Here is a 24,564-nt window from a genome sequence, read left to right on the forward strand (position 1 = left end):
GGCTGAATCTCGTCTGTTACACAGTATAGTATTTACTATTGCGATGAGAGAAATTATTTATACATATCATTGCATAATTACGGTCTCATTTTTTACTGTCGACATTCTTCCTTTTTTTGGTGAATCTGATCTTAAAGACAAATGAATTACTCTGATATAACTTTTATTGCTATTGAACTGAATTTGCCAAAGGTGCCGTCTGCAATTATTGAAAATGGGCTGTTGTCTACAGTAGAAATATAATTTGTGCAGAAGAATCTGGTGGCCTTGTAAATTTGGAAGTTAATGTTCTCCATACTATCTTAAGATTCTTTCTAAGTCGCAACCTAAAGCCATTAGGGTCATCTGAGGACACCATTAAGTTGGGGTTCAATTAAAGGTATCTCACATACATCTTGCGCTTAGTCGTCCGAAACTTATCTTAAACCAGTGTAATATTTTTTGACAAAACTTAATTAATTACGAAACATATCAAAAAAGTCTGTTTGCGGATTTCATCTGTACTTACATGTACAAGTAATATCGAAAAAGTATTGTAATTTAAAATAGAAAATTTGTTTTGAAATTGCAAATGTAAAATGTGTTATCGTATCGAAAATCACGAAACTCAAAGCGTGCACAATTTTTTTTAATCTGATGCGCGCGTTTCATTTTATGTTCATTTGCATATAAAATAATGAGCAAAAATATGGGTGAAAATGTGATGATCTTAAGGCAATTAATTAGGTATCTTAATCTTAGGATGAAAATGCGACATGTCCAAAGTTAACAGAACACGACTTCAGACGAAGAAGTGTTGGACGTATCGGACACGTCCTCATCCTAAAATAATTTTGAGAACACCACCCCTATGCCATAAGAAAATTTAGGAATATTGGCATGATTTTCGTCGATCAAATAAACTAATAGTATTTCGCTTTCCGCTCGTCAGTTTTACCAAGTTTAAACCGTTTTATTTTCAATCCATGGACGAGTCATTAAAAAAAAAACATGTAAGAAATCCTCCGTGCACGTGGCTTACAGGACACTAGACTATACCGGTAGTTTGGAATAGGAAATGAGGGTTGGTATTGAGAGACATGCCCTTTGTGAGTTGTTGCTAATGAAATCCTATTCGTTTGAGAGTCTCCCTTGAAGGATGCACTGTATAAAAAAAAAATCTATGTTTTTGAACAATGATAATTTTATCATTATTTCATAAATAATTATATTATGACAGATAACAGGTGCCAGTTTGAAGTAAAGTTAATCATTCTTTGCACTTCTTTTTTCACGCAATTCTTACTATTGATTTAAGAGAAATGGCACAAGGTTTTTTTTTCTCTTTCGAACATTGGGAACTTTCGCGGTTTTATTTCTTTCAAATTTCGGAAAGTTTCCAATTACCTCCAAGTTAAAAGTAGTAATATGCAGGTGACATTCATATGTTTATGCCAAAGTCATTCCGTAAGGTTGTGTCACAAAAGAGGGGGCACATTTTTTGTTTCAAGAATCAACTTCGATTTTCCCTATAAGTATTGGTTTTAAAGCTGCTATTAGAGAATACATACTCTTTGAAACTGAAATACAGCATGCAAAAAATTGCAGTATTTTTAAGATTGGTATTTTTATAATTCACAATTATGACGTATATTTAATGAAATCATATTTGCTTCTTGTATTAAACAGAGTGGTATCAAATAACTTAAGCTTGATTAAAAAAAGAAAGCATTTAAATGACTTGTTTCTCATTATTGCAGTGGCATTCCTCTTATTATATTCTGTCATTGTACTAAATATTATGCTAACTTTTAAAATGAAATATTTGTAATGCCTCCGTTACAGTTACAAAACGTGTCCGGACGCAATCTGGGTCAGTTAACGCCAAAATAAATATCACCTGTTTGTGTACATGAATGGATAACGGGGCAAATACACAAATTACTGACGGGGCCCTAGATGGGGGTAAACGATAAAGAACTTTGACCTTTTTCCATCAATTTTTTTTTTCGCGTTTATTTTTTCCGTTTTCCGATACTATTTTTGTTAAATCTATTTTAAGTGTTAATAGTGAGAAAGGATTAAATGTTATATTTCCTCTTTGTGCTTTTATATGTAAAATTAATCGCTAATATAAAAAAAAATTCCTGTTTGCATCCACCACTTCAAAATTGAATTACTAGTAATTGTATTTATTTAGTATAAGGCAAAGCTAAATAAAAGACAAGATAACGCCTAGTCATTCCAAGAGAGCAGTTCTGTTTAATAATAAAAAATAGTAAAAATAATAATAACTATTAAAGTTATGAAATTAACAAGTTGTTACCACAATTGTAAATAAGAAATTTTATGTGCACTACGAAACGAAACGTGAAGACGTTTTCTTACATAAATGGGGTATACAATATATCATAATTCACACTGAAATGGTTTAACAAATAAACTTTAAATATCATGGATGTACGTTAATTTAACAAATTTGTGTTAAATTTCTATGGTCTATTTCATACTAAATATTGTAAGTTTTCTTTCACAACGTATGAACCACCAAAAAATTTAAAATAGCTTTGTACTTAGTTTGTTCAAGTGGACAATCCAAACAAGGTTTTATTACACAATTTACATAATAAAATGTAATGACTCAATATTGTACTTCGTGCACTCGAAAGGGTGCCCTCCAAAATACGACGAAAAACCCTTGTGTGAAACGGAAATTAGCTGTCAGAAATACTGAGAAATCAATGTTATAAAAAGTTGGTGATAAAAATAAATGGATTTTCCAAAACGATCATATATATATAAATTTGGGGTACTTGTTCGCATGTAATATGGATTATTACGATGACGAAATTTATTCGTGACTTTAGCAATACATTCGCGAAATAAGTCGTTTAGAAACTTCCAAATGACAGAGCTTACCATAAAACATTAGACATTTTGAATTTAAAAAAAAAATACATTATAGTTTTTTTAAAACTTTATTTCAGCTTATGCACAATTTCTTTGTTATAAACAAAAGGGATCGAACACAGATACAAATATGTATCAGTCAGCTCCTGCAACCAAGATAATTCACAATAATAATTAGATTGGTATATATACATGTGCATGATAAAGCAGAAACGGCGACTTCGTTTACTTGTACAATAATTGAAAACTTTTAAACAAGTTTTGAATGATTTGAACTACTAGCAGCAAAAGAAAAAGTGATATACATCGTTGCCATAAATAAAAACTGCTTTTTTTATATCAAGAAACATTGTTAATGTCGCTGCTTAGATTAGAGAAGGTCATGGCTTCAGCAACAATCAACATGTGATTTTCAAAGAATTGAAAGAAGTAAAGAGCGTAAAAGCCAGCCAAGTATCCTTAAATTCTATACAATTATATGATTTAAGCATATTTACAGGACTTCGTGCTGTGTTTTCGACCCTCCCATTTTATATACATATATATGCTTATATGCTAAGCAAATTTATAGTTTTCCAATATTCATAACGTAAAATTAGAGCCGAATGTTTATTCGCAATATGTGACCTATTTTTATTATTTTAAATTGATGTTAAAAGTGCATATCTGCATGAAATGTAAAATCTTTTAAGGTCGATAGAATGTTATGATATGCTTGATATATAAAACTTTATTCTATTTTACATTTCCCTTATAAAGAATTTCTATGGTTGACATTTTAGTTGTGAATAGCAAATACAATATACAAATAGCCCTTTATCCAAAAACTTTAATTTGCTTTCAAAATTGAAATGTTCAAACTTCTTTTCCAAATTTGCAAATTTTCTCCGATGAAGATAAACATATTCTTTTGAAAAATGTAATTTAAAATTTATCATCGGCTTGAAAATCAATCGAAACCTCTTTGAAAACAGGTTTGAAATACTCTATCGGCCAATTATGAATTTTTAAATGAGCAATATATATCGACTCTAATTTGAATTTCGATATTAAGATCGCATTTTAAAAGTAACGTGATACACCAAAAACCTCTTTGAATATAATAAAACCGAAACACAGCATGAAGTCATGTAAATATGTTTAAATCACGCCTGAATGAAAAGAATAATAATACTATGACATGCGGTACAAAAATTATTTTGTACACACACGTAGCAAATTTTCTATTCTTATCAAGGGAAGCTTTATAAATTACTAGATGATCACGTGACTTTTAGCTGAAGGCAATACAAGGCGACGAACGGATTAATCTGCGGAAAATAACTGAATATTTGTGTCGTTTCGCTGGTTTCCAGTGGCCGAGGAAAGGTAGGAACTTATCATTTTCTTTATTTTTATTATTTTACTGTTTTTGATAAAAAAAATTGTCAAAATCTGCTGTTGTCGTTGAATTATTATTATAAATACGTAAACACAGACGGCTGAAAACCACAACAATATGGCGGACTTGTGTATTTGAGACGTAATTTATTTCACATTTTTTGTGAAATAAAACGATATCTGGATTTTTACCGAGGAAGTCTTTGGCATGAATAATTAGTAAAAAAATTTTCACTTGTAATTTCGATAGTGTGTTAAGTGAAATTTAGTAAAAGTATATTTATTTTAATTAATTTATCAGCTATATGTAAATTTTCTGGCACAGCGCCATTGCAAGGCTCCGCCCACAAGAAGCAGACGATCGTTTCACGCGGCGAACTCTAACCGACTACGTTGCAAATGGAGAGATACTTTAATGTTGCATTTTTCCTCGGCAACGTGCACCAAATGTGAAGCGTATTGATAAATATATTTCAAGGATATGAATCGGAATGTGTAAATTTTACACACATCGAGGTTTAAAGTAGTGCGTGCGTGTGGGATCAATTTAGCAAAGGAGATAAAAATATCAATATACCACACAAAGTTGTCATCTATCATAAGGGCTGTCATGTGATCGATAGTGCGGAAGAAATCGGATTACTGCTTCAAATATTTATAAATTATTCAGATTGGGTTTAAATGTTGAACGTTGTTATTTTACCAGAAAAGTGGCTTTATTAACAATTGTTGATTAATTACACCTTTGGGATTAAATGACCTTTATAGTAATGTGTACTCTTAAAATATTGTATTAGTATATGTGTGTTGTGTTACTAAAGAGTAATTAAAAATTATATGAAAAAATGTTTTTGATATCAACCGATATACGTGTTTGTAGAATGTACTTTATCAAAGAAAATAACTCATTTTTATACAAAAATTATCATATTTGACAAATCTTTTTGAAAGTTCTTTTTTCGTCTCGTTTCATTATTTTTTTTTAAATTAATAATTCCGTTAACAAAATCAGTTAAGATTTATTTTACCCTCAAGCTCCATAAATTAGCAATAAAAATCTATAAAATGATAAAATTGTAAATTACACACTTGACAAAATACGTTATCGTGTAGTATATTGGCTAAATTCGTTCTGTTACGTGTGGGAAAATACATTTTGCAAAATTCCCAATTAGATGAGCTCTACAGCAAGGCTATGAAATAGATTGATCAAACTAAGCAGACAGAAAGTGCCGAGAGAAAAGGATGATATTGATTATTAAAGCTTTGTCAGAACGTTTTTCTTATAGAGATATTGGCATTTAGTTCAGTCTCCGTAGAGTTGTGGAAGCCGTTCAGACACTGGAAAATTTCGCTTGGTGTGATTTTTGTCATTTAAATGGACAATTACGTGTGGTAATAAATTATTTTGTGTATTCGGTTTTTGTCATCATCACAAGATACTTAATTAATGGTATTACTTATTGAATCAATTAAATAAAGGAAGGAAGGAAGTACAATTTTAACATAGTAGGGAAATTCACAGTTGGCAAAACCGTTATAACCTATTAAATTATATTACGTGTACATGGAAATGTGTGCACGCAGTTCTTTTTTTGCGCTTCTTGGATTATAGATAACAAGATTTTCCGGCAGTTTGTAGTGCATTAAAGTGAATGAAATCTTAATTACATCGTAGATTGAAAACGAGAACGCCCCGCGATCTTACTATAAATACAAAGTTGTGTTGTGGTATATTGAAATGGAATTAGCTTGATGGAATAAGAAGATATTTTATATAACGTACATGTGCATATAAAATGTCCTTCGACATTTAGATTTCTCTTTGGAATTCCAACTAATAAGTCCCAAAATAGCATCTTCGATGACGAAGATAAAAATCATCGTGTTATTTTTAAAAAGGCATCTTTTAAAATTCGTTCCGTAAAAAAGTCCACTCATCAATTTTGCAGCATTCCACGCAGATAATTTACTGTTTCCTTTATAGCAGTGCTGTGGATGCATAACAATGAAACGCTTTCAAACCTTATTTTATAAATTTAGAACACAAAAACACAAAACAAATGGAAAACATCTGTTTCCATACATAATATGGCACGGAGGACAAATTAGTAGGCTTTACATGAGGTTGACATTAACATGTATTTTTTTTTTATGAAAATGACATACTCCATTAGTTGTGTTATCAAAAATAGACGTTATTTGGAATGATTTATCTTTGGCTATTTTAATAGCAATACGAAGATTGGATTTCACACCCACATTTTCAGAAAAAAAGAGAGTTAAGAGCAAAAGACATTAAAAGTACAAAAACGTTTATGTATTACATATACGTGTATCAATCTGATCTAACAGGCGATAATAACCCCGATCTTTATATACGTGTCATGTGCCATTGAAATAACAAGAGGAGCGTAGATTTAATTTTACTGACATAAAAATGTAAAAAATTGTACATCCAAAGATGGACATTAAATATTGTAAGCAAAAAAGAATGAACGTGCTACGTGCTTGTCTTTGACTACATGACAGTGTTTAGTTTATCTAGATACTTCAAATGATAATGGTTTTTGATTGGTTGATACCAATGCTTTAACGTAACACATGCATCATCTTATTACTTTAAAAATCACAACTGTGCATGAAAGAGAGAAGATAAACTTTAAGAAAACTTCGTACTGATAGCAAGTTTCAGTTTCAATGCTAACACGAAACATCCTTAGAATTTTTTCAATTTGAAAGTATTTAAGTTTTAATCAAATTAATACATGCATTTTATGTAGTTTGTTCCATGTTGTGTGATATTTGTAAAGTATATGCGCAAAATTGGAAACAAACGATGAAAATAACTCCGAAATTAGGCGTTTACCTTCTAAACATTATTGCCCATCTGATTTGTTTTATTTTTTTAATCAAATTAATAATTTGCCAATTCTCATGTAATCAATTCAAGTCAATGCGAATGACACGGTATATTTATATCGTGCAGATCAATAGTTCCCGTAGAAATTCCATGTTTACTGAAAACATTGTCTAGCAAATAAGAGTGAATGGAAACAATACAGGCCTATATACTTCGACATTTGATAACGAGTTTTATGGATGAATATTCAGGAAATGTACAAATTAAGTTGATGTGCGCGCAGTAATAATACAAATGGACACGTTGCTTGTCACATAACAAGACGGTCGTCTGCTTATACTCACGATTTCGAAATCGTTTTATTTTTTCTGTAACCCCTCCTTGATTTAAGTATGATCGTCCTTTCATCATACCACACTTTAAGCCACGTTCATATAGAGTTTAATTTGATGATATATAAGGAGCATCTTTGTTGTTTCTTTATATCATTGCACTAATTTCTTGAAAAAAAATGGGTACCTGCGCTTCAACTCATTAAAAAAAGAAACGGCAAAAATAGCATGTACAAGTGCATACAAATTATGTGTTGCGTATTGCTATAGTTCTGAATTGAATTAAGCTTTAAAGATACCATCTGGATGCAAAACGTAACAGTATTTGGTTGTTTATTTCTTATTGAATTGCACGTGTAATAGCTGTATATGTTTGTTTTGCATTTATAATGGTTTTTTTTTTCATACATGTATCTCCGGCTATACGCAAGTACGTGTATATTCCAGTACAAAACCGTAAAATTTCCTGCATGTGTAATAGTTTGAAATTGAAGAATACAAACTTTTAATATATCACATATATTGACTGTCATTCATATTTATCCTATATTTTTAACCAGCTAGGTTTAATCACATAACCCAGGCGCGGATCCAAGAACTGGCGTACCGGGCATGCGCTCCCCCTAAATCGGTAAGAAAAAAAAATTCACCACAAGTTTCACACCAGAATATTGTTTGCCTTGCTTTGCACGGCATTTAATTCAATTTACGCCCCTCCTAAACTCAAATCCTGGATCCGCCCATGTAACCCAAACTGATTCTGATACCACTCAAAAACAAATACTTAGTTTTTTGTCTTTTGTCGTGATACAATTTTTATAGCGCTACTTTTTTGTTTTTTACATTTCAAGTCGATGGAGGGAAAACATAAGGTAAAAAGGTGGGGGGGGGGGGGGTTGGGTAATGGAAACCTTAAGTTGTGGCTATTTATGTGTAATGTTGGGAAGATGGAGGTGTCTATATAGGTTGACTGCCTAATGTTCCTATTACATTTCCGCACAAAACACCGATTTTCAGTTTTCATTTGTTCAACATGTCGTCATAGATTAACATATTTTTTTTATTGGAACACGTAACTGTTCAATTTATATATTGATAAAAAAATGATATAATGTTTATTTTAACCAAACGAATATATACTTTTCATTCAGTTTTTTTTTTGTTCGTGCGTCTGTTGTTTAAAACGTTCATAATTTGTAGGCTTTCCTTTACATTTTTAGAAAAAAGACACCATTTACTTAAATACATGTGTTTAAATTATACTAATATAAAAAGTGTAAATGTATTTCAAATCAACTCGATTGATTACAGAATTAGTTGGCTCTCCTTTTGATTTTGAAAAGGTACTGTCTTTTAACTCAACCTAATTAAAATTAGAACTTAATTGCTCCCCTTTTTTTCTGTGCGACATAGAAAAATGGGGAGCAATTAAGATCTAGTTTTGTGTAATGTTTTTTTAAGTATTCTTTGCATAGAAGTGCAAAAAGCTTATTACACAACTGCAAATAACTTTAAGGAATGAAATTTCACATGACTAATTCTATTTTCAAACACTCTTATGTCATGTTTCAAGTAAATACAGGAAGAAGATACGTCGCCAAATTAGTATAATTAAAAGTACACATCAATTGACGCGTCAGGCAGGCAAGTCCCCTTACATGTACATGCATGTTTAATTTTTGATGCCTGATACGATGGGAAATGAAAGATATTTTTGTGCAGTGTTCGGGAAGGCAATAGGCTATATGTTGCTACAAATGCCATACCCAGCTGGATAGTAATCGAATTTCGCGATATATACCGGTCATTTTCAGATAAGTGATAAAATATAACCCGATAAAATCCTTATTTTAATATGTACAGAAAGGTAGATACTATAGACGATTATAGCTGGAAACTTTACTTGTATTCTATAATCCACATAAAGTGCAGTTTTGGTATTCCGGTCCATTATTTTTCTGTCGGTTATCAAAATCACAACGGACAGACGGACGAACGAACATGAATATCAATAATATACCCCATGACTTGATTCATTAACTCTAAAGCGTAATGCGTATAATGCATGCAGTGTGACTGTATTTAACGTTTTTCAGTTTGTATGCTGCCTTAACATAAAAATAGCTGAAATTTAACGAAGATTTACATGATGCTGTCCACTTGTTAAATAAGGAACCGCGCCAATTTGTAAACCACAAGTAAAGAATTTTGGCTATTTACCACTTCGTTGATAACTTCAAACCAATTCAACGGTACACATGGTAGGTTTCTACTGTCGTGCGCTCTGTTACAAAGGTCAGGGTTATTCTTTCCAGCGTAAGTCTCTGTTTTTGTAATATGATGGAAATTATCGGACGCGCAATACGGGCAAAAAATCTTTCTGATACAAAAAAGCCCTCTCCCTCAAGGAAATTAAATTCTTCGATCTTTCACAGATTTTATTTTCTGACGTTTTTGTACAGTACGTGTACACTGCCCCTTTTCTCAAACATGTTATGCGCGAAATCCAGAATACTTTTAATACATAGCCTTAATTGACTGATGGTGTAAATCGAGAAAGACAATGTAATGATGAATGATCGTATAAAATATAATTTTCGATTGGATTTTTTTTCTGTGGAAGCAATTAGCATTGGATATGTTATCTGTCTTACCGGTAGTCATAGCTTAACAAATTAGCGGGCATGAAACAACAAACAGCGGAAATACCGGATTGAACAGGATTGAGAATACTTTGGTGTATTTTTTGTGTTGTTACTGTGAGTACACGGTACAACCCAATTTTTATCCGAATCTGTACTATACATCTAAGTGTCACATGCAAAAGTGAAATTAGTATATGTATCTATATCATTGTATTAATCATTTCCCCATTTATATGTGCTAAAGTACAGATGTTACATATCAAAGTGAAAATCATCCGCATATACGAATATTCTCTTGTCCGTACATCGAGATCTGTAAATAAACGGGAGCTTTGTATAAACTTTAATGACCAACGAAATCCCTGCCTGAACCGGACTGTTCATGATCAGGAGATCTCTCTCAACCGGAATGTTGTTGAAGTGGACAACTGTTTGAATCGGACTCCTATATAACTGAACATGTAATGATCGTGACACCTGTCAAAACCAGACTCCAGGTGAATTTAAATCCTGTCTGAAAGAAGACTCTTGATGAACTATAAACCTGACTTAACCGAAGTCTTGATGAATTGAGCACCTGTAAAATCAAACCATCGATGAACCAGATGTGTGTTTAAATCGTTATACCGATCTTAAAACCGTTTGATCATTGCTGTTTTCTAAATTTTAACCCTTGGAAAACAAATATCTTTGTTGATGCAACAGATCGTTTAAATTCTAAAGGAATTCTGATGATGTATAAATGACAAGGATTGCAATATGCCATGCCAGTCTAAAATGTTTTACCCTTTTCAAACATTGTGTTTTCACAACCTTTATAACACCCTTTATCGCATTGCTGCATATCTATCGCACCGACTTTGAAATGCCCTATTATTTTCGTTTCGAGGTCTCTCGGACGCTTAGTATAACATTTAATACTCTCCTATCTAGATATTTGATAAAGTGTATATTATCCCTATATCACATCAAATCTGTATCACATGCTGTATCACCCTGGATCAATATCAACCCTCGGGCCAGGGCCCTCGCGATGATACAGCATGTGATACAAAATTGTCTATGCGTAATTAAATATGGACTTCAAACCATACAATGTCATGTACAGCGTATGTATGATTAATTTCTGACGGCCTGGTGTCAAGTGTGCATAACTTGTGTTGATTTGGTACTCTTTCTCATTAAAATTAACCATTGTTTATTTTATTACCTACATTAACCACAAAACATTTATGAAATATTATTTAATATGGTTATAATACTCTTTATGTCAAAGGCGGTTGCCCCTCTCCTTATGCTCGAAAAGTTTGGGATGATTAAAAAGAAAATTTGGAAATCAATGGAGCGCCCCCTCATTGAAATTTTTTGATCCACCACTGTTCACTACGTATAGTAATAAACATACATTTAGGGCCTTTAAGACTCTCCTCCGTGTGTGGTTGCCCACCACTGAATATTTTGCATGGGAGGTCCTTGGAGTTTTTTTTAAATGTTCCTGCGTTTGTCGTTGGTGCTATTGCAATGTTTCCTGTCTGGATGTCTTGGTTTATTCTCTGCAAACTTAACTTCATCAGTTAAAAAAACGCATTGCTACAAAAAGTTACATGGATGCATTTCTATTTTAAAATCGAAACGTAAATGTGGCTTTAACTGTTTCCTATTATATATGTTATCCTATAACGAATTTGCCCTTTACGAGATCCCTTGAGGAATTAACTTTCGAACATGCGTAGTATTCTGTTTCATCAACGTATACACGTATTAAGGTTTGAATAGATAGTATGATCACTGCATTGGAAAACAAATAAATAAACTACTTTAATCTACTTAACAGAAGGACTATTGTTGAAATCAATACCGGTAATCTAAATGCATCCACACGCAAAATAAGAAATTAAATTCTCGTTTCCGGATAATATTTGTTTAAAGTTGCATAATGATAAAACGCCCTCAATTTAACACGAATTTCTTTTATTTACGCTTATCCTTATTAAAAATAACTCCCTATCTATACAGATGTATTTTGGCGTTATTTCCACATATTACACAACTCTTAATAATGCCCGAGAGACCCCATCTCCTAGAAGAAAGCACAAGATCCATATATATATATATATAAACACATGCTTTTCTTAACCGTTAGGGATCTCTCAGGATTTGACTATCATTTAAAGTAACTGATACGAAACAATAGGAATTATATATCATTAGATTAACTTCTGATGGCAAGGAAGTAATGAAGTAGTTGTATCGAACGGTCGTTCAACTGTACAGAAACAAGTCTTTCTGACGAATTCAAACGCTAGGCTTGAATGTTGGCACCCAAGGGCGTTGAACTAACGCGTTGACATTGCTATACCAGTGGTTATGTCTGTTAACCTAGTGTTGTAAGAGGATATTAAACCGTGACCGAAAAATATCATATAGAAAACTGTATCATTCACAATTTTTGGCATTGCTTAGCTTCATTCAGACATCGAAGCGTCACTGGGTCACCAGAAAAACCGTTGGAAGTTAGCCTCAATTTCTTCAGTCAAACCTCTTTAAGTGTTAATTATGTGTAATTAAAAAAAAGAACCATAACTTCAATTATTATACTACGTTGATATCGATTCAAAACGGAACTCCAACTTACTGTTTTCATTCTGTACTTTTTTCTTATTTTCTTCCAGTTTCCTGTTAGACTTTTTCGAACTTCAGCATAAAATTATCATTTTGAATCAAAGTGCCATCTTATGATAAATTAATTACATGTTTTAAATAGTTTCACTGTATAACAGTAGTATTTTAAGACCAGGTTTTAGGGTTATTTTCACATCATTTTCTAGCTTTGAATAAAAAGATATATAATTGTCGAATTATGCGTGGTTCACATTTCTTTACTTATCCGAATTTTAGTTACAGAGGCGTTTTGCATAATTATGGATTTGTGGCTTAGCACGGTTTCTGCTTAATCGAGCACCATTCGATTTTGACCGAGTTAAAAACATTTAAGTGCAAAAATGTCATTTTTCTGAGTAAAATTAATCGTGCAAGTTTTATAATACAATATGAAGTCAGTACGCATAATGTCTCAAAACCAACACAGCCTTATTATATAAAACTTGTTCAAAAGATAGAATTCTAAACTTTAAAAAAAAATTAAATCAATGATAATTTCTTTTTCCTTTTGACAACACAGATCTAAACAAACATCTCAATTTTAAATGTATGCATCAGAGAAACTCAAAGAAGGTGTAAGAGGATAGCAAAATCTGTAGAAAAAAAACAATCACCCCAAGGTTTAGCTATGCAATTAAGTAGTTAAGACAATTATACGTTTTAGAAGCACCTCACATCGTGAAAGAATATGCTTGCATTGTTAAAATTTAGCTTTTAAAATCGATGCATTCAGCTTTAAACATTCCAAGCTTTTGTATCAAACATTAAGATAATTCAATCCTTATATCTGATTCTGGAAGACAAGAGGTCGGTATTGCATTTCATGTAAGGGTAGTAAAGGGAATGTCATTCTTGTTTCAATGTACACAATAGTTACAAAATCGGATTGAGAGTATTGTTGATCGATAGTTAACACCGATGCTTTTTGGATGCAACCATGCGATGGTTTTTATGAGGTGGGTTATGATCAAATAATTTGTCCTGAATTTTTTTTTATCTTTTGCAATTTATATGTCCTTTCCTGTATTTTATTCAGTAGCAAATTGTTTCATTGAACTTTTAATCGTTTATTTTTTGACAGTTTTATATTGTTTTTTTGTTGCACCATTTGCTCATTCGTTACATTATATGATTTTATCTTAAATACCAAGCGTATACGTTTTTTGCGCACATAAATTGGAGTTTCCTTTACATTCATTAAAACGATACAAAAATGTAAAGAAACTTGACAATTTGGGCGAAAAATCACAAATAAGGAGAATTTTGAGAACTACATCCCATAAAGACGTAAGTTCTAAATTTTAACTTTTTACATTTTATATTACACAGAAATGATCCAAATCTTTTCCTCTTTTGCCTAGAAGTCTGTCTATCGTTTATTTGACGCTATGTGCAAAACTATAAGAGAGAGAGAGAGAGAGAGAGAGAGAGAGAGAGAGAGAGAGAGAGAGAGATATTGAACAGTCAATGAAAGCTCTTGATTTTAATCATTAATTACATGCATGATCTTATATGACATTGTGGTAGTGTGAGGTCTCGCGTCTTCATATAATGTAGGGTCTAGAACCCCTGGTACATATGCCAGCCTCGGATTCCGGGGTCCAAAAGTTGGACCCGACCCTTTTTAGTCAAAACTCTCTCATTTGTTGTAGAGTTGTTGGTAATAAAGTTGTCACTTGTGCAGGATTAAATTTGTACAAACTTTGTGAATAAGTGATCGAAAATTCTTTGAAGGAGATGAATTCGAAATTCATGAAATCTTGAAGTTGATGAAAAATATAGGAAAATACTAATACCATAAAAACTGCCGAATGAAGAAGTTAACTATACCTTGCAGTTTTAATACACATGAGCATTTTCTGAAATTGAAATAGAAAAAGATGTTGCATGTTTAAAATACTGAAATTTATTCATACCTGTATTTAATATAATAATAATAATAATAAGATGTATTTGTGATTGATATTTATGAGGTGCATTACGTCAAAAGACGTTAGACATCATTATTTGATATTTTCATGAGCAATAATTTTAGTACAATTAAGCATCAAATGAACCTTTTGCACTGAATATAAAATCGCTCTTACCTCCCTAAAAAAAAGAAGAATGTCTTTGTGGGTTAAATCTTTTCTTAAATGCGAGATAAGAAATTACTATATAAAAATGAAGTGTACAATTTAAACTTTTCAACTTCAAATCAAAGTATGTTTTAACCGTTTCATTTTAAAAATTATTTAAGATATCGATCTTTTCATGAAATAAATTTAAATCGTAAATTTTATTTTTATGCATTTTTTGTACAATTTGAAATTAAGCTGTAAAACATTTTTGAACGTTCGTTTTTATCTTAAAAATAGTTAAAAACATCATGAATTCAAGTTTTGATTATAAAATAAAATGAAATACCGTTTGTGTTCTCCGGATTTTGGTTATCTGGGTAAACGTTCCATTTAACCAGATTGTTTAGTGACGAGTATACAGTTTTATGTACTATTTACGGGGATGTAAAGATAAAAAGTTGAATGGAGTGTAGTATTCGCTGTTCTTTCACAGATTAAGTTGTAATCCTCTTCACAAAGATAAAAACGTACAAGCCGATATGTTTACTCAGGAAAAATCTTGATAAATTCTCGTTTGATTCTCCATAATTTTACACACTGGCGATCGCGTAGAATACTCAAACAATACATGCATGTGAATGCAGATATAGAATATACGAGTGCTCTTCCGACCATGATTAAATCGATCATTCAGAGATGTTTCCTTTTCGTCTCGAGTATACAACTTTGTTTAAGAACTAGGCAGTTTAATGACCTCCTGCTCTATGCATACCATTTCATTCTTTTTAACGAAGTACACTGCTGCTTTTAAAACGGCGATACTAGTTTAAAATATAAACACAACGACTGCAACGTTTCTTGCAGTGATGGTCATAATAGTCCATTTATTATACTGAAGTGTCCTAGTTTTCGTGACAATTCAGCTAAAATAAAGATTTTTTTCCCCATTTATATTAGTTCCGTTAGCTTTATTTAATTGATACTCTATTCCGATTTGACAAATTTTGAATCTGAGTTATTAAATACTTTTTATGTGCTTGCAATGTGCACGTATCTGGTTTGCCTTTTTACTACTGCCTGAAAAATTCACCGAAAATTCAACCAGTCGAAATGTTAGATTTTTATATTATTGCGTTTTCAATACATGCATTACTTCAATTTTGACAAGTCATGTGCAAAAGATACCAGTCTCACCGGCGTTTAAGCTAATATTCCAACATGCCATATTCCTACATGGAGTTGTACAAAAAGATTGTACCAAACTTTAATTTAATGACTTTACACTTTAAAATCTGTTTATCTCTGCCGGTATTGTATGTTACCTCAGAACCTTGACATTAAGTTACATCGTATCGTATCAGGAGTAAATCCGACCTTACGTAACTTTAATATGAAGAACTAACGTACCGCCCACATTTCGTTGTGATCCAACAAACCATGACATCTTTGGTGGTCATTAATATCTTCGAAAAAGACGGCGTGCTTCCCCTCTTTATACACATGATTTGACACATGTATAATACACAAAAATGCAAATTAAAATGTTTACTTTTCCGTTACAGCAGCATGGCACACCGTGATAGAAGAACCAGTTTATGCCATCTGCGGGAGCATTTGGTGTGTGTTCTGTGTGGAGGATATCTTATAGATGCTACAACGATTGTTGAATGTCTTCACTCGTGTGAGTATATCTCTTATTTCTTTTTTGACACTTTTCCAATATTGTTTTAAACAGACGAACCCAGCAGACGATAGACGCTTTGAAGCAGCATAATGACGCGCTATTGGAATCGTCTGATTTGAAATAGATCATGGCAATGCCAGACCAATATTGAAATTATTTCTTCATCATTCATTCTTTTGAATCGTATAAAGACAGTAGAAAATTGGAAGTAAAAAACAAATAAACAGTGTTGTGAACAATGAGTTCAAAATAATGGAACGAATTTGAACTTGTGAAGAATCTAAAATGTTTTAATGTAAAATATCTTCATAAATAATTGAAATAGTTTGAAAATACTATAAAATTATTTGATGCACAAGGGTTAAGCATAATGTGCACATAAATAGTAATACTTGAACGAATTGTTTAATTTGCAATACAAACACACATATCCATTGCTATATTGTTTGCTACGCATATCCGTTTTCCACGAATATGTAGTGTTGTTCATATTCATGTTCATAAACTTTTACTATAATCAAATATTATAACATTTGTTGTAATATTGGAGGCTTTGGTCCAAAACCTATTATTTCCACCTACCCACCCACCCTTCCCAAAAAAGAGAAAAAAAAATAATCAAACAAAAAAAAAACCTTGAAATTAAGACAAAACTTAACAATCGTTTTTTTTTTTTTTGGTCAAAATATATATACATGTTATTTCGGTACTGCTTTCTTCTTTTCAGCGCTACTGCAAAATTACATTGATATTGAATTGTTTTGCGTGCATTATTTGAAAAAACTTATATCCCCATCGTTTCTGGATATATGCATATTTTTATAATTGAAGTGTCTCCCTGTGTGTCACCTTTCCTTCCGAAACGTCTTATATTCATGTATTTGCCCAAAAAAGAAAATTGAAAGAAAAAGTATTTTGACGCCCTTGGAAACAATTACGCCAACGACGTTCTCAAATGATAGGCTGGTTACACCTGCATTGTCTACGGACTCCGACATACTTTGGCATAAAAATGAATAGTTTGAAAAGTGTTATGTAGTTTATGATTATGAAAATGTGAAATGATTTCTAATACATGTACATGATTCCGGAATTCGAATTATAAAGGGTCCATATTTTACATTTCATGACTCCTGTTTAAACCAACCTTTTGAGTATTTGGCCATTTTAGATTGGTTAATTTGTTTACACAGGTTCATAATACATACTGTATACAGCGAAACCTGTGTAAACCGAATCCTTCCGCGGACTACATCCTCGACCCAGATATATAACTGTGTTTAAACTAATATAAAAGGACTTTGAATAGTGTTTAGTTTAGACAAATTACCAGATTATTCAGGGTTTGGTTCAGACAGGTTTCAGTATATATGGTTTTTAAAACATTCTTGTTTAAGACACGTGACCAGTATATTCTGGATGCGGAGACACAAGGCTAAGCACTAAATATCGTCGTCTACAGTGAAATCTGCCCAAACCGAACCCTAAATTGTTAACCACCCAAACCGAACCCTAAATTGTTAACCAGACACTTATAAATTTCCTATATATCTCTCTTTTTAAACATCACTTTTGTTTCAAGATGTATTAAATTTAAGAGATTCGACTGTAAATAGTGGGGGGGTGGGTTTGACTGTAAATGGCTCATGTTAACCTAATATACGTCATAATGACAAGAAATTTGAGAGATTCGACTGTAAATAGTGGGAGGTATGACTGTAAATGGCTCATGTGAGACTAATATTCGTCAAATTGACAAGAAATTTTAGAGATTTGACTGTAGAGGGAGGTTGACTGTAAAAGGCTCATGTGAGCCTAATATACATCATAATGACAAGAAAAGCTTTAAAGAAAATAGGCGTGTACGACTAGTGCTTATCTATCATGTTTCATCGTAATGTTCATTAATTTTAACATCATATAACGATATAATTACCACAGAAACATCAAAGGAATGTGAACTCTTTACATTTAGGTGGAGAAATGTTTTTAATTTTAAGTATTTATTATTTATGTAACTGTTTTTGAACGAGTAGGAATTAATGCCGGTTGTAAAATACTTGGTATGAGTTCAAAACGAAAAAAAAGTAAACCGCTGTGGTAATTCATGTAGAAAACAATTTGGTTGTAATTACATGTAGTACGTATTTCCCCAAATTAAAAAAAGCAACATTGAAATTAAAAATGTTTAACTCTGCATGTGTAGAATTTTTTCTTTGCCTTTAGGCGATCGAGTGCATGGTTTTCATTTCAATTATTTTTATTTGTTAAATTGATTGTAATATTTCAAACAATCGATACAATTGCTAGACATTGGTAGACAAGAATATTGACTTCACATAAACAGAAGATTTCTCTCAGCATCTCAATAATGGCACTTTATTTTCTTATATTCTTAAAGTTCAGATTTTCATTCGTGTTTTCTTTTAGCTGGTTCTGTTTTTTTTTGTTTGTTTTTGTTTTTTTATTTATTTATTTTATTTTCTTTGTATATATTATTAATTCGAACATTTCTTCGACATATTTCCTCCTCTTTTTTTAAATACACTTTGCTAGAAAGAAAGCATGGCTTTCAGAAGATTCCGTAAGATATTCGGTTCTAAGAACCACCTAAGGGCACGTTAATTTTACGGCATATTCTTTCACGACTTTCACGTGGATTTAGCAAGAACTTAGACAGAGTTTACGTGGATTTTATGTGAATCGAATCTTTTCATAAATTCCCATGTAATTTTCTCATGATAATGTAATACTATAAAATGAAAATCACACGAATTTGATGTTTTCATGAATTTCTCGTGCAATTTTCACATGATAATACTTTGTAGAATGAAAGTCACCCCAATCTAATTTTAAGATCGTGTTAATTTCATATGAAACATGAATCACACGAATTTCACGTTCACAATTCGTGCCTGTGTAATATGTAATTCAAATTAAAAAAAAATGTATTTAATATTGTGCATATAGTTGGCATTGAAGTTAAAAATACAATAAAATTATGATATTAAGAGTAACCTAAAGTTAGAACATCAGTGAAATGTCAGAACATGTATAAATTATCCATTTATTTTTTTTTAATAAAATCTTTGTTTCAGGTTTTTCTATTATTCATATCAAGTCAGGTGTTAAAATTAAGTTTTATGAAAAATAACACGACTTTATCTTTGAACAATAGTCAGAATGAAAGTGATAATATGACTGATAGGTCAATTGAATAACAATTCGAAGAGCATAAAATAAAACCGCTTAGCTGATTTTCAGTGTGAAATTACTTCACACACGCGATATTATAAACAGTCATGAAAAACATCTTTGAATAAAATGTGCAAAATAATTTTTTTTTAAATCTTTAAACTGGCCTAAGTGCCACTACCTTCCAAAGATGGTCTTACACGGACATTAAGTCCCAGTCGTCGATTTCGAAAGGAGGTACATAAATGGCAAATTGTCCAAAAATTAGTTTTTTCCTGTCGAAAGACATAAAATTACAAATGGGGAAGACTGAGTGACAGTCCTTATATGCATAGGTCATTAAAAAAATACCTGTCATAAAATGAATCATAAACCTTAGTCCAACTCAGCTAATTCGATGTTGGTACAATAATGGGTTGTGGGTGGAGGTTGTGGATGATTTCATGTACATCACTAGCGTAGTGTTTTTGGTTTTGCTTTATTCACATAAACGAGCCAGTGTTGTATATGACGATTTTGTGGTATGCTTTTCTCTCGATCTTTATCTAAAGCCACTTAAGACCGTGTAACTTGCATGAAACACACACTCATTTCATACAATCTTTTTTTGTGTCTTGTATGACCTACGCAGGCAAAATAATTCACGTGAGTTTCATGTGAACCGTGTTCTCGTATATACAGAACCAAGTTTTAAATCACGGAAACTCCATTTTATCATTGTTTTACCACGAAATGGCCATTTACGTCGCATGGTTTTTCCCTGAGCAATAGCGTGGGATTAAATAACGATATAAATGGCCAGCCCGTGGTAAAACAATGCGAAAATGAAGTTTTTGTGATTTTTTTTTCGATTCTAATAGGACTAGTTTCCTTATATTTTTGAATAGACACAGCCTACGGGTTGCATGAAATGTTGGTCATGTGTTTTCTCAATTTTTACCATGGCTGTGGTCTAAAGAGATTTGAAGCACGTCATGTTAGAACACGATTTTAACATTTAGTTCATCTGTTTTTCAGATGTATTTCACATTAAACCCATATTAAGGATTGATTCACACACATTTCTGGTGAACCGTGTCACAAAATTTATATGCTGAAATATAGTGACGGTGATTTGAAATTCTTACGAAATCTACGCAACAAAATATTTTGCATTCGGGTCAGTGATTAAAACAGAATCTTGTCAACTGGAAAATGACTTTAATATATACCTGGCAGTAGGAAGAGGAAAAAGACCGATGATAAAACATTCGAACTGTACTAGAAATTTCTTTTGAAATCCGATAGTAGTATCTTAACACCTTACGAAAACTTTTGTTATATTTTCTATGGGCTAACTTTGACTTTCGCCAATAGTCGTATTAACGCATACTTGAAACTTGTCGATAAGAGTTGCTCTCGAGTTTCTTTGATACTCAAGATGTCAACACTTGTATCCCGAAGCGTTTATTTTGGAGATAAATATAACGAATTTTATCATACTTCCACATCTAACTCTGTATCTGGTTTTTTGGTTCCGCCTTCTCTTCTATCGCGATCGCAAAAAGTGGAGACATCCTAAACGACCACGGTAATTAGCGCCACAGGAAGCCCTGGAAGTAAACTGTTTATCGATATCGGTAAGATTTTAAAATCCGGTGTCAATTAGTTTGTACCTTTTTCGTTTTTGCGTAGTCTCTGGTCGTAATTGTCATGGATTTATGACATGCAGTGTGTTTTCTGACACCTATCATAAATCGAGTGACATTATTCACGATTATATTTAGAGAAATTCATTGCAATTTTGTCACTTATGACGTAATTTTATTGTTATTCCAAATTGTAAATGACACCCTTCATTAATAGAAGTGTCGATTTCAGAATTTTAAAAATCCCCACCTACGACAACAGCTAGACTGGTCCTACATGATAATTGGTTTATCATTATGTCATGTCTTGATTCTAGTTCAAGAAAAAAGATAAACGAAATTTAATTGTCGTCAAATATACATGATTTATTAATTATGATTTTAAATAAATCGTTGAGAAAAATCGTGACTTTGATCTGAGAAACCCTTTAGGAATGATACTCGCGACTACGCGCTGTACGAACTACGAAAACTTAACTGTGTTTTTATTACTTAAAATCTCTTGATGACGAATCAAGCGGCGATTCAGGATCAAAGGCACACCATAACAACACCATGAATGCTGTATGCGACTTATTGATTTCACTTACACACTTTTTATTATCAAATTTTGAAACTTGACATACATTTATAATCATATTAAGTTATCACAGACAGTACAAAATAAATAATGGATTACGTAACAATGCTTAACTTCATCAAAATCCATAAATATGCTGACAAACAGAAAATTGGCGAAATTGAAATTTATCAACTCTTAAGAAAATAAATCTAGATATTATTTGATCTAAACAATAAACCCAGGTGGCGGAGAATGATCATATGGTTTTTTTTAAATGCTTTTATATTATAAATGACTTTTGAAAACACGTTTTGTGCGACATGTAAAATGTTTTATCGAAGTTATTATGTACGTTGATGTCCTTGTAAATAAATGCTTCTACAAAAAAAATTAACGCTCAAATTTTCTTAATGTGTCCAGATGCATAATAAAAACGCCATATAATTACTGTTAAAAGAATTTGATACATTTATTTTCATGACATTTTTAGAGGAAATATTTAAACGTTGTGATTTCTTTTATAACAAAATGCTGCCTCGATTTCATGTGTTAATCACAAAAAGTATCATATTGAAATCAAAAATTAATCTAAAAACAGATTTTATAAAAATAAAAAAAGTGCATCACAGTAATTGATGGAATGTATTGGTTGATAAGGGTAACACGAAATTATCGAACGCAATAGGGTATGTAAGTCACGTCATGTGACCCCATGATTTCACGAGAATGGGTCCTAGACTACCATTCAAAATCATGGAGATTTGTCATTTAGAGAGCGTTGAGTTCAGGGTTAAGGGCAAAACATTTTTTTGAGTAATAAATACCGATAAAAATGACAAATATCTATTTCTGCTTGATAAAGGTATTCAGAAAAACATATCATAGAAAATTTTGCATTGTTATACAGCGTTTCGAGTACCCGGTAGTAAACAATAAATGCAGATCGGTCTTCGGTTTTCAATACGTTCTACGTCGGGAATTCCGGTTTAGAAAATGAAACGAGACTTACATACCCTATTCGACCCATAATCAAGTCAAGTACTAATTAAGTTTGACAAAATAGATACAACACCACCGGAGTAGCTGGTACCACAATGGTCTTGACTAGGTAAAGGCATTTCAAACGAAATGGTGGATGGGTTAAATCTAGGTCTTGCAGCGCGCCAAACATTCCGATTACGTCACAGAACTACGCCTAAACCGAACCCCTTTTTGATAGTTTGATTGGTTTTGTTAAGACTGGCGTCCGGTTTATATAGGTTAAAAAAGTATTGAAATTGATATAAAAGGATTTAGAAAATGGCTGGTTTAGAAAGGTTATCAGTTTATTCAGGATTCGATTTAGACAGTTTTCACTGTATAATACTTTTTAAAGATTTTTTTTTACGAACTGAGTGTACGTAACTAACGAATTTAAAACTTTTTTCGTTTCAAGTCAGCTCGTTGAACGTTCATTCAAGGCTGATCGACATTTATTGTGATATTAAAGTTTATCTATTCAATTATAGTTTAATTCGCTGATTATACATTTATACTTACCTTCAATGCTAACAGTAAGAATATGATTCGTCGAATATATTTAAATGAAAATTCAATATCATTATATTTTATCAAATGTCTCGTACAATCTATTATTTTACTCATGCAAACATATAGACGTAAATAGGGATGAATAAACTTTTAAGATGTATTTCGACCCAATGTTAGTCAAGATAAAAATTAAAATTCCCAATCGTTTTGGTAAGAAAAAAAAACTATAGTTTATATATTAAAAGCGCCCAACTGTACTATAAACAAATATTGACATCCTTTTTATATTTCTATGGAATGTAAACCAATGATTAAGATAATAAAATATTACGACTGGCCTGTTAATTCTGGAAACGTTTTATCGATTTATCGCCGTATCGTTTATACGTTAACATCGATCGATTCCGGAGACTGCTCAAGGTTACACAAAGTAAAGCATAATTTTGTTACTGCTGTGATGGAAATTTGTTTCTTTTACAGCAGAATCACCAATATGTCAATTATAGAATAGTTATAGTTTTCAGCAATTGATTACATATTTTAGTTCAAATTGCTGGAAGAAGACACTTTGTATTATTATTTTTTTTTTTAGAGGAAAGCTCTAATTAACTCTTAATGTATGTCATGTATATTAAGTTCTGCTCTCTCTCTCTCTCTCTCTCTCTCTCTCTCTCTCTCTCTCTCTCTGTGGCCCTGGTGTATTATTTTCAAATTGGATCATATCCCTTAAACATGATAATCATATTCGCTGTAATTATTTTAAATAATGGAAATTTTGTTGTTTCTTTTTCAATATTTGTCCTTATTGTCGTTGAAAGTTCAAGCATACACAATTTGAACAAAGATAGTGAGACTTAAGTAAATAACAACGTCATCACCAAACAGTGTAAACAACACTAGCGTGTTTATTTGTATCTATTATTTTGTTATGCAATGACAATTGTTGTAGAAAAAAAATCAATACAAAGACATTGATACATTTAATATCACATGAGTTACACTCTCTCATAAATCTAATTAATACGTATACTATACAACAGAGCATCTATTGAAAAAAAAAAACATACGAATGGGGTTACACAGCTTCGCCTAAGGTGTGCATCTAGAGCGTCAACAAACTTAAAAAATGGAAACA

General features: G+C 31.9%; 1 protein-coding gene across 2 annotated transcripts in view; it reads left to right on the top strand.

The window, feature by feature from the left end:
• The first annotated feature begins 4,149 nt into the window (after positions 1 to 4,149).
• LOC148602946 (uncharacterized) overlaps positions 4,150 to 24,564 on the top strand; it is a 54,848-nt gene continuing 34,433 nt past the window's right edge. The window contains exons 1-2 of one of the 2 annotated variants that reach the window (XM_088551912.1): positions 4,150 to 4,257; positions 16,393 to 16,511. In XM_088551912.1, coding sequence (XP_088408038.1) covers positions 16,397 to 16,511 — 115 coding nt within the window. In that variant the 5' untranslated portion in view covers positions 4,150 to 4,257; positions 16,393 to 16,396. The remainder of the gene's footprint in view (positions 4,258 to 16,392; positions 16,512 to 24,564) is intronic. The other variant, XM_088551913.1, reaches the window with a different exon arrangement.

This window comes from Perna viridis, chromosome 11 (assembly GCF_037379345.1).
Source record: "Perna viridis isolate PV_CMFRI_1.1 ecotype Kerala chromosome 11, ASM3737934v1, whole genome shotgun sequence".
In the NCBI taxonomy this organism is placed as follows: Eukaryota; Metazoa; Mollusca; class Bivalvia; order Mytilida; family Mytilidae; genus Perna; species Perna viridis.